Source organism: Clarias gariepinus, chromosome 2 (genome assembly GCF_024256425.1).
Source record: "Clarias gariepinus isolate MV-2021 ecotype Netherlands chromosome 2, CGAR_prim_01v2, whole genome shotgun sequence".
Lineage (NCBI taxonomy): Eukaryota > Metazoa > Chordata > Actinopteri > Siluriformes > Clariidae > Clarias > Clarias gariepinus.
In genome coordinates this window covers 1283470-1301911 of record NC_071101.1, presented here as the reverse complement: position 1 = coordinate 1301911, position 18442 = coordinate 1283470, and the positions used below count along the sequence as shown (strand labels likewise).

Sequence of the window (18442 nt, the reverse complement as noted above, 5' to 3'; positions counted from 1 at the left end):
GAATCCTTTTAGCCCCTTTTTTTTTTCTTTATTTTGTTATGGTATTGTAGTAATTGAATGTTAATTTGTTTTATCCTCTGCAAGATTTTGTACTGTATTGTATTTTGTTTTTTAATTAAAAAAAAAAAAAAAAAAACCTTCAGAGAGTAAGTTGCTATGGTTACATACATACCCAGAAAGTTACCTCCGTTTTTGGAACCGAAAGTTGAGGATATCCACTAACTTACCCTCAAACTTACCCAGGTATGTCACATAACCTGCTTTCTGGAATACACCCCTGGAATAGCCCCCTAGTATACCACCCTTGAATACCCTCCTGGTCACACACACGCCTCAAGCCAAGCCATGATCACCTGCGACTCCGTTCCACACTCCAGTCCACTGCTTTTATTTTGCTGCCTCATTCACCGGCTCAACACACCTGTTTCTCATTTCATTAATAACTCCGCCCTATACACTATAAAACTTTAACGAACCACTATATATATATTATTATTATTATTAAAATAATACATGGGACAATGCTGATATCCAAGTCTTGAATAGATTTTGAGGGATTTAGGTTTGTCTTCATCAATTATTATAAAAGTACTCTTAATAGTTTCTTAACAGTAAAATCTGAATGCTTAGCATTGTAACTTCTATCTTCTCTAGCTCCCAGCTAGTGTAATAAAATTATGCTTTCACAGAATTTTGCTGAATGAATTTATTGTGGTTATTCATAATGAAAAATAGTCCAACAGCATTTACATATTTAATGGTTTTTCTTTAGTTCAAATTGCTTCCTTTCTGCTTTGTGAAAAATTATAGGTTTTAACCGCAGTTTTTACAACAATGATTGTGTAGCAAGCAGAATGGTGTAATGGTTAGCACTGTCGTGTTACACCTCCAGGGTCTGGGTTCGATTCCCTGCCAGGCTTAATTCCCGTTTCCTATTTAAACAGTACTTCATGTCATGTAAGAAACTGAAATCAAGCAAATCAGTAAGGATCTGTGACATTTCTCATTTGTTACTGTTTTGATTCATGCCTCCAGTGCCGTGCTCTCTGTTATTTTGCACTCAAAAAAACAGAGTTTGCATGGAGTTTGCATGTTCTCCCCGTGCTGGGTGGGTTTCCTCCAGGTACTCCGGTTTCCTCCTACAGTCCAAAGACCTGCAGATAAAGTTAACTGGCGTTTACAAATTGCCTGTTGTGTATGTGTGCCCTGAGATGGATTGGCACCCTGGTTCGATTGGCACCCTGGTTCCAGGTTCGATTCCTCCCTTGGGTCTGTCTGCATAGAGTTTACATTTTCTTCTGTGCTGGGTGGGTTTCCTCTAGGTACTCTGGTTTCCTCCCACAGTCCAAAGACATGCAGATTAGGTTAATTTGTGTTCCTAAATTGTCCGTAATGTGTGAAAGACAAATGGGTGTCAGACTGGCAACTCGACCCCTGAAGTAACTGCCACAAAAATAACATATATTTCTCCATAGTGGGGTGTATCTATCACCAGATGTGACAGATTGCCAAATTACCAAAACACTGCTGACCACAACTGTATAACTGTGTTATTGATCATTAACTGACTTCTGTGTATCTCAGACGCATCACAGAACAGTAATTTAGGAGATTCTCCAGTTTACTGCAGGTAACAGTTGAGGTCATCATCACTATCACTACTGACTCTACAGGTGTGTGTGTGTGTGTGTGTATGTGTGTGTGTGTGTGTGTGTGTTTGTGTGTGAGTGAGAGAGTCTATAAAAAGCATCACTGTTAGACTAAAGTAATGCTTGGGATTACACACTCCTCGTCATTTTGTGTTTATTTGAATTATTCTTATATTTTATTTAGTGTTGAAGAGTAAAAGCCTGAAAAATACTTAAAAATAGTGAACAGAGTTGAAAATTATATAAGTTAATTACAGTTTTTCTCAATTGCTAAAACACTAAGAAAGTTCTCAGTTGCCTGACCTCATTTAGCTAATTGTGCAGTCTGTTGTCAATACCTTAAACCATTTCACATTGTAAAATACAATATGCAGATCTTACTTAGACTTTTCAGCAAAACTCTAAACACATCCTCTTTCTCAAAACACATTCTACACTCTAATGCACACGTCATCCATACTGGTAAACAGCAGTAGCAACGCTCAAATACAATTAGAAAAAACATGTCATTGATTAATGTTACGTGCGGCTGTAGTGCACGTATGTGCGCGTGCGTGCGTGGCTGCTGGTGCTGCTCTCTCTCTCCCTGCCTTTCTCTCTCTCTCGCTTTCCCTGCTGCAGGAAGTCCCGCCTTGATTGAGCGTGCTGTGACGTGCGACGGGATTGGTTGGCCGTGAAGAAGCGCGTCCTTTTAAGCTGGCCAGTGAAACCCGGAAGTGCGCGTTGTTGGATGTGGAGATGTGTGTTGTGTTGAATATTGAATGTAGAGCTGTTGAGTCGCGCCGGTATTTTGTGGGTTGTAAAGTATTGGTTTCTTTTTTCTTTTGTTCATATCTTTGTTTTGCTTTTGTTGTAAATATTGTAAATAGTTTCTGTTTGGTTGTATATACTTTTTTTTCTTTCTCTTCGGAAGCAGTAGGGGTTGGGTGCCGTTTCCTTTAAAACCCGTTTTCTCCTGTTTTTGTGTTAGTTAGGGAGTCAGGTTAGCTAATGTGTTTTGTTTAAAGTTTTCTTTTGATAGGTTAGTTAGGTTGTGGGAGGAGATAGGGGGAAGTTTTGTTTATTGTTTTGGCCTTGGCCCAACCCTGAAGCCTAGAGCTTCCTGTATGTGTATGTGTGTGTGTGTGTGTAAAAAAATAAAAGACTACGCACACTCTATCCTGTTGTGAAGGATTTCTCTTTTTTATTTTCTTCTTTGTTGCGGCCCTGAAACCTAGACTAAGGGGTCGTAACAAGTGGGGGCTCGTCCGTTTCCCCCATAACAAGTGGGGGCTCGTCCGTTTCCCCCATAACAAGTGGGGGCTCGTCCATTTCCACCGTAACAAGTGGGGGCATAGTTGTAAAACAATGGCATTTAATTTAATAGCCTTCACGCTAGCTCCTACCTTGGAGGAATTTGACCGGTGTCGTAAAGATGACTTGTTCAGCATTGCTGAATTTTTTGAAATTGACGTGCCACGTAAGGGTCTGAAAAAGGAGATTAAAAAAATATTGCTTAGCACATTAATTGAGCAGCAGATTTTACCTCAGGCGGCTGGAGAGTACACTGAGGACGAGGACGCTTTAACGCTGATGGAGGTCGACGGTAAGCCGTCGGTTGCGCCACAGTCACCCTCCACGCCCCCCAGGTATAAGGTAATGAAATCACCCACAATAACACCGATTGACAGATCAGAACAACTGTTGGTTCTGAAAACGAGGGAGGTGGAGCTGGAAATAAAACGAGAGGAAACGGAGACTCAAAGACTTCGGTTGCGGGAGCTGGAGCTTGAGATGGAGCGGGAAAATTTTCTGCGAGATTTCAGCCGGTTACACCGGGCTGAGAGCGCGCCGGAGAGTTCCCCTGCCTCTCCATCATTCGCTCAGTTGCCTGCAGCAGCTGCGCCGGGTTCTTCTTCTCTCGTTTCTGCCCCAGTTACTACCTCCCCACCCCAGTTTGATGTAAGCAAGCATATTGTTTTAGTACCTCCTTTTAGAGAGACCGAAGTGGATAGCTATTTTATAGCTTTTGAGCGTGTGGCGGCTATGTTACAGTGGCCTAGAGCAATGTGGGCTCTCTTGTTACAGTGTAAGCTGACTGGTAAAGCGCAGGATGTGTGCTCTGCGTTGCCTATCGAGCAAAGTTTGGATTACGACACGGTCAAACAGACGGTCCTACGTGCCTATGAGTTAGTGCCTGAGGCTTATAGACAAAAATTTAGGTCCCATAGGAAGGCAGATAGACAAACCTTTGTTGAATTTGCCCGTGAGAAGCAAACATTGTTTGAGAAGTGGTGTGCTGCAACAAAAACTACCACTTTTGAGGCTCTTAAAGAGTTAATCTTGTTGGAGGATTTTAAAAATTGTGTGTTTGAAAATGTCGTATTGCACCTAAATGAGCAAAAAGTCACTTCTTTGTCAGCAGCTGCTGTTTTGGCTGATGAGTTTGTGTTAACGCACCGTACTGTATTCTCTCCTGTTATAAGAACGGATAAATTCGCTGCCCGTGGGGTTGAAGGGCAGGTGAAACCTTCAGCAGGCAGTGTGCAACCTGCAAGAGGGGGTGTTTTTAGAAGTTCTCAAAATCGCTCAGGAGGAGGTAGGGTCTGTTTTTATTGTTTAGCTCCTGATCATCTGATTTCAGACTGTGAGGCCTGGAAAAAGAAAAATACGTCAGTAAAGTCAAAGTCTGTGGTTTTTATTAAGAAACAAACAAATCAGATTTTACCTGAACAAACGGTGGCAGCGTATAAGCCTTTCATGTTACAGGGGTGGGTGGCAGACAGCCCTGAAGGCGTGCGCAGAGCAGTGTCCATCCTGCGAGATACAGGTGCAGCGCAGACGCTAATGCTAGCTGGTACACTTCCACTGTCTCAGACAACCTATACGGGCACTGATGTTATTTCACGGGGTATCGGAACAGGCTGTATCACAGTCCCACTTCATAATGTACATCTGGAAACAGAAATAGTGACTGGCGTAGTATCTATTGGTATTTGTACCGAACTCCCTGTTGAAGGAGTTCAGTTAATTTTAGGAAACGATCTGGCAGGTGGTGTTGTTTTTCCTCGCCCTATTGTAACAGAAAAACCAGTGACGGATGATGATTTTATTTCCAACTTGCCTACAGTATTTCATTCATGTGCAAAGGCAGGTCACCAGCTTGTACTCATTTTAATGTGTTTATGTTTAGGCATAATTGGGTATATGTCCTCCGTGTTATGGACTTTAACGGACTGGTGGAGTACGTCCAAAATTTTAAGTTGGAGCAGAAAATGTTTTGGCAGACGCACGGTCGAGGGCGTAAAGGTTTTTAGTCAAAATAAGATTTTGACTTTTATGGGTGGGGGTGTTACGTGCGGCTGTAGTGCACGTATGTGCGCGTGCGTGCGTGGCTGCTGGTGCTGCTCTCTCTCTCCCTGCCTTTCTCTCTCTCTCGCTCTCCCTGCTGCAGGAAGTCCCGCCTTGATTGAGCGTGCCATGACGTGCGACGGGATTGGTTGGCCGTGAAGAAGCGCCTCCTTTTAAGCTGGCCAGTGAAACCCGGAAGTGCGCGTTGTTGGATGTGGAGATGTGTGTTGTGTTGAATATTGAATGTAGAGCTGTTGAGTCGCGCCGGTATTTTGTGGGTTGTAAAGTGTTGGTTTCTTTTTTCTTTTGTTCATATCTTTGTTTTGCTTTTGTTGTAAATATTGTAAATAGTTTCTGTTTGGTTGTATATACTTTTTTTTCTTTCTCTTCGGAAGCAGTAGGGGTTGGGTGCCGTTTCCTTTAAAACCCGTTTTCTCCTGTTTTTGTGTTAGTTAGGGAGTCAGGTTAGCTAATGTGTTTTGTTTAAAGTTTTCTTTTGATAGGTTAGTTAGGTTGTGGGAGGAGATAGGGGGAAGTTTTGTTTATTGTTTTGGCCTTGGCCCAACCCTGAAGCCTAGAGCTTCCTGTATGTGTATGTGTGTGTGTGTGTGTAAAAAAATAAAAGACTACGCACACTCTATCCTGTTGTGAAGGATTTCTCTTTTTTATTTTCTTCTTTGTTGCGGCCCTGAAACCTAGACTAAGGGGTCGTAACAAGTGGGGGCTCGTCCGTTTCCCCCATAACAAGTGGGGGCTCGTCCGTTTCCCCCATAACAAGTGGGGGCTCGTCCATTTCCACCGTAACAAGTGGGGGCATAGTTGTAAAACAATGGCATTTAATTTAATAGCCTTCACGCTAGCTCCTACCTTGGAGGAATTTGACCGGTGTCGTAAAGATGACTTGTTCAGCATTGCTGAATTTTTTGAAATTGACGTGCCACGTAAGGGTCTGAAAAAGGAGATTAAAAAAATATTGCTTAGCACATTAATTGAGCAGCAGATTTTACCTCAGGCGGCTGGAGAGTACACTGAGGACGAGGACGCTTTAACGCTGATGGAGGTCGACGGTAAGCCGTCGGTTGCGCCACAGTCACCCTCCACGCCCCCCAGGTATAAGGTAATGAAATCACCCACAATAACACCGATTGACAGATCAGAACAACTGTTGGTTCTGAAAACGAGGGAGGTGGAGCTGGAAATAAAACGAGAGGAAACGGAGACTCAAAGACTTCGGTTGCGGGAGCTGGAGCTTGAGATGGAGCGGGAAAATTTTCTGCGAGATTTCAGCCGGTTACACCGGGCTGAGAGCGCGCCGGAGAGTTCCCCTGCCTCTCCATCATTCGCTCAGTTGCCTGCAGCAGCTGCGCCGGGTTCTTCTTCTCTCGTTTCTGCCCCAGTTACTACCTCCCCACCCCAGTTTGATGTAAGCAAGCATATTGTTTTAGTACCTCCTTTTAGAGAGACCGAAGTGGATAGCTATTTTATAGCTTTTGAGCGTGTGGCGGCTATGTTACAGTGGCCTAGAGCAATGTGGGCTCTCTTGTTACAGTGTAAGCTGACTGGTAAAGCGCAGGATGTGTGCTCTGCGTTGCCTATCGAGCAAAGTTTGGATTACGACACGGTCAAACAGACGGTCCTACGTGCCTATGAGTTAGTGCCTGAGGCTTATAGACAAAAATTTAGGTCCCATAGGAAGGCAGATAGACAAACCTTTGTTGAATTTGCCCGTGAGAAGCAAACATTGTTTGAGAAGTGGTGTGCTGCAACAAAAACTACCACTTTTGAGGCTCTTAAAGAGTTAATCTTGTTGGAGGATTTTAAAAATTGTGTGTTTGAAAATGTCGTATTGCACCTAAATGAGCAAAAAGTCACTTCTTTGTCAGCAGCCGCTGTTTTGGCTGATGAGTTTGTGTTAACACACCGTACTGTATTCTCTCCTGTTATAAGAACGGATAAATTCGCTGCCCGTGGGGTTGAAGGGCAGGTGAAACCTTCGGCAGGCAGTGTGAAACCTGCAAGAGGGGGTGTTTTTAGAAGTTCTCAAAATCGCTCAGGAGGAGGTAGGGTCTGTTTTTATTGTTTAGCTCCTGATCATCTGATTTCAGACTGTGAGGCCTGGAAAAAGAAAAATACGTCAGTAAAGTCAAAGTCTGTGGTTTTTATTAAGAAACAAACAAATCAGATTTTACCTGAACAAACGGTGGCAGCGTATAAGCCTTTCATGTTACAGGGGTGGGTGGCAGACAGCCCTGAAGGCGTGCGCAGAGCAGTGTCCATCCTGCGAGATACAGGTGCAGCGCAGACGCTAATGCTAGCTGGTACACTTCCACTGTCTCAGACAACCTATACGGGCACTGATGTTATTTCACGGGGTATCGGAACAGGCTGTATCACAGTCTCACTTCATAATGTACATCTGGAAACAGAAATAGTGACTGGCGTAGTATCTATTGGTATTTGTACCGAACTCCCTGTTGAAGGAGTTCAGTTAATTTTAGGAAACGATCTGGCAGGTGGTGTTGTTTTTCCTCGCCCTATTGTAACAGAAAAACCAGTGACGGATGATGATTTTATTTCCAACTTGCCTACAGTATTTCATTCATGTGCAAAGGCAGGTCACCAGCTTGTACTCATTTTAATGTGTTTATGTTTAGGCATAATTGGGTATATGTCCTCCGTGTTATGGACTTTAACGGACTGGTGGAGTACGTCCAAAATTTTAAGTTGGAGCAGAAAATGTTTTGGCAGACGCACGGTCGAGGGCGTAAAGGTTTTTAGTCAAAATAAGATTTTGACTTTTATGGGTGGGGGTGTTACGTGCGGCTGTAGTGCACGTATGTGCGCGTGCGTGCGTGGCTGCTGGTGCTGCTCTCTCTCTCCCTGCCTTTCTCTCTCTCTCGCTCTCCCTGCTGCAGGAAGTCCCGCCTTAATTGAGCGTGCTGTGACGTGCGACGGGATTGGTTGGCCGTGAAGAAGCGCGTCCTTTTAAGCTGGCCAGTGAAACCCGGAAGTGCGCGTTGTTGGATGTGGAGATGTGTGTTGTGTTGAATATTGAATGTAGAGCTGTTGAGTCGCGCCGGTATTTTGTGGGTTGTAAAGTATTGGTTTCTTTTTTCTTTTGTTCATATCTTTGTTTTGCTTTTGTTGTAAATATTGTAAATAGTTTCTGTTTGGTTGTATATACTTTTTTTTCTTTCTCTTCGGAAGCAGTAGGGGTTGGGTGCCGTTTCCTTTAAAACCCGTTTTCTCCTGTTTTTGTGTTAGTTAGGGAGTCAGGTTAGCTAATGTGTTTTGTTTAAAGTTTTCTTTTGATAGGTTAGTTAGGTTGTGGGAGGAGATAGGGGGAAGTTTTGTTTATTGTTTTGGCCTTGGCCCAACCCTGAAGCCTAGAGCTTCCTGTATGTGTATGTGTGTGTGTGTGTGTGTGTAAAAAAATAAAAGACCACGCACACTCTATCCTGTTGTGAAGGATTTCTCTTTTTTATTTTCTTCTTTGTTGCGGCCCTGAAACCTAGACTAAGGGGTCGTAACAATTAAACACAACCACTGAAAATTGATGCCACCTGTTTCAAATGATGTGACACAACCAATATAAGCCAGTTCAGAGAGCAAACAGGTTGTTGAAGGTAGAAAGGAGAAAGACTGAGCATGGATAGAAGAGACAATGTAAGAGGACGAGTGCGTATGCGAGGTGGGGGACGAGAAGGAGAAGGACGACAAAAAAGAGGAAGAGGTTAAGGAAGAGGAAGAAGAGGTGGAAGAGAAGGAGGGCGGCAAGAAAGAGGAAGAGGAGGAGGGCGAGAAGGAGGAGAAGGGCAAGAAAGAGGAAGAGGAGGAGGAAGTGGCAGAAGAGGAGGGCGAGGAAGAGGAGGAGGGCGGCAAGAAAGAGGAAGAGGAGGAGGAAGAAGAAGACAAAGAGTGGAAATATCTGATAAAATTCGAGCAACAGTCATAGACCATGTTCTTGTCCATGGACTGACAATGAGGGAAGCAGGACTAAGAGTGCAACCCAATTTGAGCTGATTTTCTGTGTCCACCATAGTAAGGACATTCAGAGAAGAGAACAGGTACAGTATACTACTCTATTTTTATAATTGCAAATTTACTGTACTTAACTCTATGCAACTGTTTCAATAGACTTTTGTAAAGTTCATCACTGTATGTATAGTACTGCATGAATATTTGTTGTAACTGCACATCTACTTTTTGTAGGATTGCGAGGCTGCCACATCCAGGTGGAAGGACGGCTTTATTCACTCATGGTCCTTCAAGATAATGTAATACAACTCAGAGAAATCCAGGAACGAGTGATACAAGACAACACACACTTCCAGGGAATCAACAGTGTGAGCATTTCCACAATTGACCGTGTTCTCCATCGTAACAGGATGCGAATGAAACAAGTATACAAAGTACCCTTTGAGCGCAACTCACCAAGGGTGAAAGAACTGCGAGCTCAGTATGTGCAAGTAAGTATACATTCAGAAACATTTACTGTTATCCAGATTTTCTACAGTACTAACACATGTGAATGACATTACTCTCCAGTACACACAATGTATGTGAATTAGAAGTGCATACAGTAGGCTTAATTGTACTTTACAGTATAACACTGTCTCTGTATGTCTCACAAAATTCTAAATGCAGTATATAGTATTTCTACACAGACAACATTTGACTTGGAATCCTTGGACAGACCCCATGACTTCATCTTTGTCGATGAAGCAGGCTTCAATCTAACAAAGAGGAGATGGAGAGGTGGAAACATTATTTGACAGCGAGCCATTGTTGAAGTCCCTGGTCAACGAGGTGGCAATGTCACCATCTGTGCTGCTATTAGCAACCATGGTGTTCTACATCACCATGTTACACTCGGGCCATATAACACCCAGCACCTTCTAAGATTTCTTGCCAATCTAAGAGATATTTTATTTGAGCTTTAGGTTCAAGACCATCAGGGTCAAGAGCTTAATGAGAATCCCATTCCCATTTATGTGATAGTGTGGGACAATGTCAGTTTCCACCGAGCTGGTCCGGTAAGGGAATGGTTTAACATCAATGGGAAGTTTATGAACTTGTACCTTCCTCCATACTCGCCTTTCCTGAATCCGATTGAGGAGTTTTTCTCCTCTTGGAGATGAAAAGTGTATAATAGACAACCCTACACCAGAGTAAATCTTCTGCAAGCCATGGATTTAGCTTGTGGTGATATAGGTGAGGAATCATGTCAGGGCTGGATACGGCACACAAGAGGCTTCTGTCCCCCGTTGCCTCAGGAGGGACAATATTGCTTGTGAGGTTGACAAAGTGCTCTGGCCTGACCCAGCCCAAAGACGAGAAGAAGCGAATTGATCAAGTTTACTTCTTTGACTTTTCTCCCTTTTAGTATTGTATACTGTAGTACAGTGCATTGTATGTTGTTTACTGTACAATGAACAAATTGTATGGCCCAAAACGTTGAGATTAAAAATTTGCTTCTGCCTGAGAACTAAATGTTTTGAACAATGTGTTTTCTGTTTTTTGTTTTATTGTTTACTGACTGCTTGATAGTGTATATCATTTTGATCACTTTGTTTTTAATTTGAGAGCAGTGTTTCATTTTGAACACAGGTAAAACTGTTTTTAGGCGAAAGTTTCATTTTGCAAGAGGAGTCAGAGGTTTGGTAAATAATGCTTGAAGATAAGGTTTTGCATTTAATGGTTTCAGAAAATGGAGCAAGGTTTCAGAAATTGTGTTTTAGCAATTGAGAAAAACTGTAACATGTTTATTAAATGAGTCGTGTCCTGATGCTTTTCTGTGAATATGAGGTGGAAACTCCTCAGGGGATTTCTGTGTTTGATTTTAGATGATTGTTTTGTATGTAGACGAACTGAAGGTTGATGAAAACTGAATATTTTAATAACTGAAATGTTTTGTTTGAAAAAATTGAAATTCATACACGTGTAAATGTTTATATGTAATGTGTCTACTTACTGTAGTGTGTGTGTGTGTGTGTGTGTGTCCCTCAGCACCTGCAGTAGGTCCCAGCTGCAGCAGTCACACTCACACAGGTTTTTGTACGACGCTCTAACACTGTGTGAACACCAAGCTACTACTGATCTCATGAACACTCTGACAGTAATAATCTCCAACATCTTCAGTCTGGACTCCACTGATGGTCAGAGTGAAATCAGATCCAGATCCACTGCCACTGAAACGTGATGGAATACCTGATTCTCTAGTGTCAGCATCATAGATCAGGAGTTTAGGAGCTTCTCCAGGTTTCTGCTGATACCAGGCTAAACAGTTATTGCTCCCACCACAGTAAGCATTAACATTAGTACTGGTTTTACAGCTGATGGAGAGTGTCTCTCCTGGAGAAACTGTTTTCACTGCAGGACTCTGAGTCACAGTCACCTGACCTCTGGATCCTGAAAGAAATCAGAAGAATAAATGGGTTCCCTACATTAATAATGATGTTGAGTTTGAAGTTCATCTAGTCGGCCTACTTCACATGGATTTGTCAGCTGAACAGTAGAAGATAAAACATTGTGTTACCTCGAGCGCAGAGGGCCAGTGTGCAGATGAAGACGCTGATCAAACTCATGGTTGCTGTGGGTGAAGTCGCTGAGCAGCAGCTCTCAGTCATGAAGTGTTAAAGTCACAGGGCTATAAACACTCGCAGAGCGCTGAAGCATGAGCTGCTAATGCAAAGTGGAACCTCTCTCTATGGAAACGTCTGTGTGTGTGTGTGTGTGTGTGTGTGTGTGTGTGCGTGCGTGCGTGCGTGTGTGTGTGTGTGGTCAATGTAGTGTAACAGAGGTTTTTGTACGACCGCTTCATTAGAATGTATCACTGTGGTACACTTTCGGTGGAGGAACCAAACTCATCATCTGTAAGTCACAAGTTATTTAAAATTCTACATTTTCTCTTCATTAGATTGTTTAATTAAGCTCATATTTATTTTATTGTTAATTTTTATGTAGAAATCTGACAAGTCAAAATTTTAAACATGATACAGAATCACCATTTGATTGTTTTTATGGATTTATACTTTAGGGATAAAGAGTGTAGAGTATTGTTTGCTATAATATCTGAATAATTGTGCCGTGTGTTGGTCAGTAAACAGAGCACTTTTCCATTCACAGCTTCTTAAGTTCATATTGTGTGCTGTGAAGGACATGGTATAAAACTTAATCCTGTGCCTGTTAGCCTTCTATAATTTTACTGATGTACTGATGTTGAATCTCCAAACAAAGATAAACAGTGTGTAGAAAGGTGGATGTGGTGTGATGGGGTTATTTCCATCACTCAACTGATTTCTCAGGCTTTTTGCCAGATATGTGATTTGTAATGGAGTAAATCTTGTTATCAGGAAACTCAAAGGGAAGGTGTGATGTTGCATTTTCCAGCCCTGATTCTGTGGAATATCAGTGTATTTACATCATCAGTGGATTTATTTTTCTGTAGGACTACATGTAAAAGTAACAGAACAACTTAGGAGGACTGGAATACACTCGCAGAATAAAGCTGATCAAAGTCCGAGTCGCTCCACAATATAAGCAGTAACTAGTAAATGTTCTCCTGCTGAGTAGTTCTACTGAACTGCAGTCATGTGAATAAGCAGTAATGAGTAAATGTTGTGTAAGTGTGTGTAAATGTGTGTTTATTGTGTGTTTGTGGTCTCCAGCCGGTCCCACGGTGAAGCCCTCCGTGTCTCTGCTCCCTCCCTCCTCTCTGCAGCTGTCTGAGGGATCGGCCTCGCTGCTCTGCCTGCTGTCTGCCTACTCTCCACAGGGGGCGCTGGTGAGCTGGACGGTGGACGGCTCAGAGGTGAAGGACGGGGTTCTGACCAGCGCGGAAGAACAGAAGAAGGACGGTTACACACGCAGCAGCACCCTGACCCTCAGCAAAGCACTCTGGGAAAAGGGGGAGGAGTTTGTCTGTAAGGTCTCCCATGACGGCGTCAATCATCCGGTCACGTTCAGAAAGAGCCAGTGTGAAGGCTAACAGCTCCAAGATAGAATTTAACACTGAGCTGCTTACACATCCATCTACAATAGAGTTTCAATTCTACACAATGCTGACATTTCTGTCTTTACTCTCTTCACTGTCCTGTTGCTCTTCCTGTAGTTTTGCTCTGCTGAAATAAAGCTTGATTTTGGACATTGTGTCTTCTTTTATTCCAGTTAATAGTCATTATCAGTGTGATGAGAGAGTGTGTTTAGCTGTAGATTCAGTGCTGTGTGTTGTGCTTCAGTGAGTTTGGCTGAAGAAAGTTGAACATCTGGTGAAAGTGCTGCTCTATTCTGGGAGAAAGAGGATCACTCAGCCGTCTTCATCTCAATCTCACTTCCTCTACACTGATCTCTGATTTACTGATTAACACTGACTCTGTGTGTTTAGCTGGTGTGGAGCAGAAAGCTGCTTTCATGTCTTTACTTAGTGCAGGATTTATGCTTGAGTGAACTGACAGGTGCAGACTTATTTTATATTCTTTTATCAAACAATTTAAACTGCAAATCAACTTTAGCTGCCACATTAATATTACTCATGTTTATTTATTTATTTATTTATTAAATTGCAGTACAAATATAACTGTACATATGGATAGAGTTAATCACACTTTAAGATCATACAATCTTGTATATTCCCACAATGAGGTGCATCACTGCCTTGACCAGAATAATTACATTAGACTATAAAAGGCTGGTGATGCGTCCTGTGGAATCTTACCATAAGAAATAATGTGTGAGATCAGTTCAGCTCAAGCACTTCCTGTCACAGGTTAGTGATATAAAAGAAGCCAGAAACATGTCAGAAACAGGAACATTTATTAATGTAGCACAATGCATTATTACACATATTAAAGGAATTAGAAAATAACAACAATAAATACAATTTAAATAATAATAATTTAACTACGCGTCCGAGTCACATCAGAGAAGGACAGAAATGCTCCAGTGGGGTATGACGCTGTGCAGAGGACAGAACAAAACCACCATGACTGAGAGCTGACACCTTCAATCCCCCACCAACATGAAGCTGTCCCTCATCCAGAATTTACTTAATCACCTCCTCAGCAGCTCTCTTACATTCCTCATCAGTCACAAGGTCTCTGTGATGTTTAGGGTTAGACTCTAGTCTCTTGATGTTTTGTCCTGGAGGAGGAGGGGCTCAGGCAGCTTAAAACATCCCCATCTAATCTCAACTGATCAGATGCAACTAACCTCTCAACTAACCTCTCCACTAACCTCTGTGCTTCAGTGTTGATGTAAGCCAGCACTACCTGTGAGTCAGTCCAAAAAATTCTTCATTGATTTTCATCTCTAGCTCTGCTTTCAACATAACACTCATCCCAGCTGAGGTGACTGTAGCTGAAGCTCTAATCCAGGGATGCTTGTGATTTTTGAAAATCCAGCCCCTCACTTTTACCAACACTAGACTAGACTACACAGGATCTCAGCCTTGTTGTTTCAATAAGCAGGGAGGTGTTTCCCGGGTCACGGTCACGCGGCGTATCAGGAGTAGTTTGCGCGTGCAGTGACGGAATGTTACAAGCTCAGATATCTTTAACTGTTCATCTTCAATGTGTCGTAATATCAGAGGGGAAACAGTGGGGGAACACAATCACTGGAAAACATCCCACAAACCTGAAGAGATACATCAAGGCATCCCATAATAATCTCAAGATAGTTTTACAGCCTTGTTGTAAATAAAAATAAAATCTTCTGGATCTGACCAGAGCATTAGATGATCAAGGAATCAGGAGACTCAGAGCCAGGGTTCAGCTGGGGAAAATAGTTTTATTTTGTGTGGATGCATCAATTAGTCAGCCAGGGCAATAAAATCCAAACATAAATGGCAAAACACCCATTTTATACTACATCGACCCAAGGCCAAGAAAAGAAAAAAAAAACAATGGAAGAAAAATACAATCAAGGTTAAAAACATCATGTGAGAACTAAGTAAACAAGGACACTTATAAAGATCACGCTGACGTAAATCCATTATTAATGATTGTCCTATATTCATATCAAATATTCAATTCAATTCAATTCAATTTTATTTGTATAGCGTTTTAGCAATTTTCATTGCCGCAAAGCAGCTTTACATAGTCAAAAGAATTATTTAGTCTTTATGACACATCTGTATCTCTAAAATTCTGGAAAAGGTAGTAGGAATTAAGGGAACGGCCCTCTTATGGCTCAGATCCTATTTGACTGATCGTTAACAGTTTGTAGATTTAGATGGTGACCATTCCTCATGTTCTCAAGTTGAGTTTGGTGTTCCACAGGGTTCTGTTTTAGGCCCACTGCTTTTTTCCCTTTACAGATGTGGTCATAAAGACTGCGCGTGTTTTCCCACGGGATGCCTCAATTTAGCGCACGGCGTGCCGCGACTTGCCGTAAGCAACATTCGGGAATTTAAATAAATGTGTTGTGCTTCACTGAATATCCGCCAGATGGCGCATGGAAGGACTTTATTTAAACGCCGGACCAAGTACTGTACAACGAAGAATTGTGTATAATTACTTAGTCTAAAACAATATTGTTCCCAATGCTGAAGCAAACATTAATTTTATTTTGCTTTACAACAGATCTTTCATGATAAATGTGTGTATATGTGCTTCATATTATTTTCATAATGATGAAATGAGATGCCCAAATTCGTGCTTTAAAATTCTTAATAAGTTTCTTATATATTTTTTGTAATGTTTTAACAGGGACAAAACAGTGAAAGACATGGCAATGTCTCGGTTTACATGGTGTTGAAATTAATTTAATTTCCTGATAGTAGGCTATCTGATAGTCTTAACTATGCGAATGTCCTGATTCGTAAATATGCCAACATATCTTATTTAAAACGTAAAAAATGTGTCGACATCATCAGAAGACATGAATGAACTATATATATTATATTATTAAGTAAATATTATCTTATGACCACAAACTTTTTCGGGCTTTTTAAAATAATCATCATATTTGCTGTTTGTGTCCAGCATTTAATAATTATTTCATACATTATTTAACCACGGCTGGAAATAATAGCTGGAATGTGATGTGATTGTGAATTCATGACTGAAATAAAGCAGTTTGTCTTTTGTAAAGTACTTTCACTTTACAAAAGGCAGCGTTTTTATCAAAAGGTTGATAAACGTTTGTTGTACAGTATATACACCGCGACAGCGCGCGCAGTTACTTCTCACCTTTCATGTAGGTCTGCTCGGACTAATTCGTTTTAAACCCCTCAAAACTGCGTGTACAGTATATACAGCTCAAAACCTCCATCAGTTATTAAAGATAGCATCTATTTAGAAAAAATGCCCCAGTGATTTCGGAGCTTCAGGAAATCTCCCGGCGCTCTGCGCATAACACAGGGCCAACTCATGTCGGAAAGAATTTATAAACGGTTTCTAAACGTGGGCTATTGTTTTTTTTTTACTTATAGTATTTGTTAATTTAATTTAAATGAGGTTTGGGCTCAGGACTTCGATTCGGCATCGTGATTCTCCTCTTTAATTTACTCCATAGTTTTAATCAGCGCTCAGCCGCATGCATGGAGTTTTCCAGAGCGCACCGGCAGAAGTAGACTAATGATTATGAACGCGTCGGGAAAACAGCAAGCAGACTGACTCTGACCATTTAAAAAAACATTTGCATTCATTTTCTGTCGCGCTCAAGTTCACCAAAAACAATACAGAGCAGCGCAGCTTATTTGCTTTCAAACATTTATAAAATCATGTTTTTTTGTTATTGTGAGTGTGCTTAAATAAAAGTTGAGTCTTATAAAGGCATGTAGTCTTATATAGTTTTATTATATAGTTTTTGCACATTAATCAGAGTCCTCATCTGTAACATTTTTGAGGACAATAGTTTTTTTTCAGCCTGTCACGGCGTGCGCCCAAATCAATATCGCTCCTCGCTCACTAGTTAGGCGGCCTCCACTTCAGATATGCGAAGAAGCGGGGCTGCGGAATTAAGCACGAATAGTGAAGAAGAGCTCTCCTTGCTAATGATCCCGGGTTCATCCGCGCTATAAAATACTCGGGGTTTGTTGGTTTACAGTGGATTTTACTACGCGGTGTGAGTGAGACGCGGACACACAACGCGGAAGTGCGGCATGCAAACGGGGCAAATGGAACGCGCCCCAGGGACTTCAAAGAACAGCCAGCGTGAGCGGACGGAGGCAGGAGCTGCTGTCCGCGGATGGCCATCGTACTCGTATTTTATAGCGCAGGGTGCAAACCCGGGATAATTGGCATGGATAAGCTATGTCCAGCTCTGTACCAACATGTCATGTGGGCATTAAAAGACTAAAAAGTGGCAGCTGGCACGCCTAAAAATAGATGCAGGTTAATTTTTTTATAGTCTAAATTAAAATCCTCCTCTTTAGTGCCTCCTATTCCTATTAATCCTATTGTTCTTTTAGTGTCACTGCGTGTGCTTACAATGCCAGACAACATTCAAATGCAAATTATTCACTCTTCCCAAGTGTGAATCAGCTGTTCTCACCTATACATATTAACCTATACGTTCTCACCTAAAGTGTTTAGGTGAAATTCCACCTATACAAGTGTGACAAATATGCAAAGAAAAAAAATAGGAAGGGGCAAATACTTTTTCATGGCACTTCACATGTAGTCAGATTGTTCCACTGGGCTGAGCAGGTGGAGTTATAGCACTTTTCAAATCACACTTACTATACACTGATATGAATAACTTTGAATGATGAATGCTACGTTAATATGATCTCGGGCTTGCTCCACATTATAAAAGCAAAGCGCGGAGTTTAGTCCGAGATCAGGGAAGTACGAGATGTGGTGGAAAATAGGCAGTGGCGGTTCTACACTGAATTGCTCCCCGGGCGAGACTCCCTCCCGCCCCACCCCCGTCAGCGCCACTTCTAACCAACCAAACCCCCTCTCTGACGTCTGCTCGGTCTTGTTAATTTGTTTTAAAACCCCCAATTCTGTGAATTCCCCCAGCAGCGAAACCGGTTTGATGACTTCACACCTGTTGTAAAGGTGAGATGGGGGATTACAGTAACTGTGGGTGCGCTTCACCTCGGAGCGCGCTGTCGCGTTGTATTCAATGAATAGACTAAAACAAAATCATGTTTGCTTCAGCATTGGAAACAATATTGTATTAGGCTAACTTTATTAAAGATTATACACTTTTGTATTCTTTGTCCACACACGTGGGCAATTTTTAGATATTGATCCTTTCTCGATGCAGCGAATTTTCTGAGCAAATTAATAATAATTTCCATGAATGAAAAGGAGGAAGAAGAAAAGGTTACGCGAAAATAAGAAAAAGCTTTAGAGGTAAATGCTGTGAAATGCTTCAAATGAACAGATTCTGCCTATAACAGGTCAGGGACAGTGAGGCTGGACCCAGCAGCGCACCACATCCCACATCATAATACATGCTGATGATGACCAACACGTCTCCCCTCATCTACCAGAGCCAAGTAAAAAGAA

General features: G+C 41.9%; 1 long non-coding RNA gene and 1 gene segment (V, D, J or C); one reads left to right on the top strand and one right to left on the bottom strand.

Annotated features, from left to right (window-relative positions):
* Positions 1–8257: 8257 nt before the first annotated feature.
* Positions 8258–11692, bottom strand: LOC128505849 (immunoglobulin kappa variable 3-11-like). The segment is given in 2 exon segments: positions 8258–11390; positions 11518–11692. Coding segments are annotated over 2 exon segments (435 nt in total).
* A 69-nt stretch (positions 11693–11761) lies between these two features.
* On the top strand, positions 11762–13125 carry LOC128505865 (uncharacterized). Its single transcript, XR_008355684.1, has 2 exons — positions 11762–11854; positions 12650–13125. It is a non-coding gene; the product is annotated as an uncharacterized LOC128505865 (long non-coding RNA).
* Positions 13126–18442: the final 5317 nt, after the last annotated feature.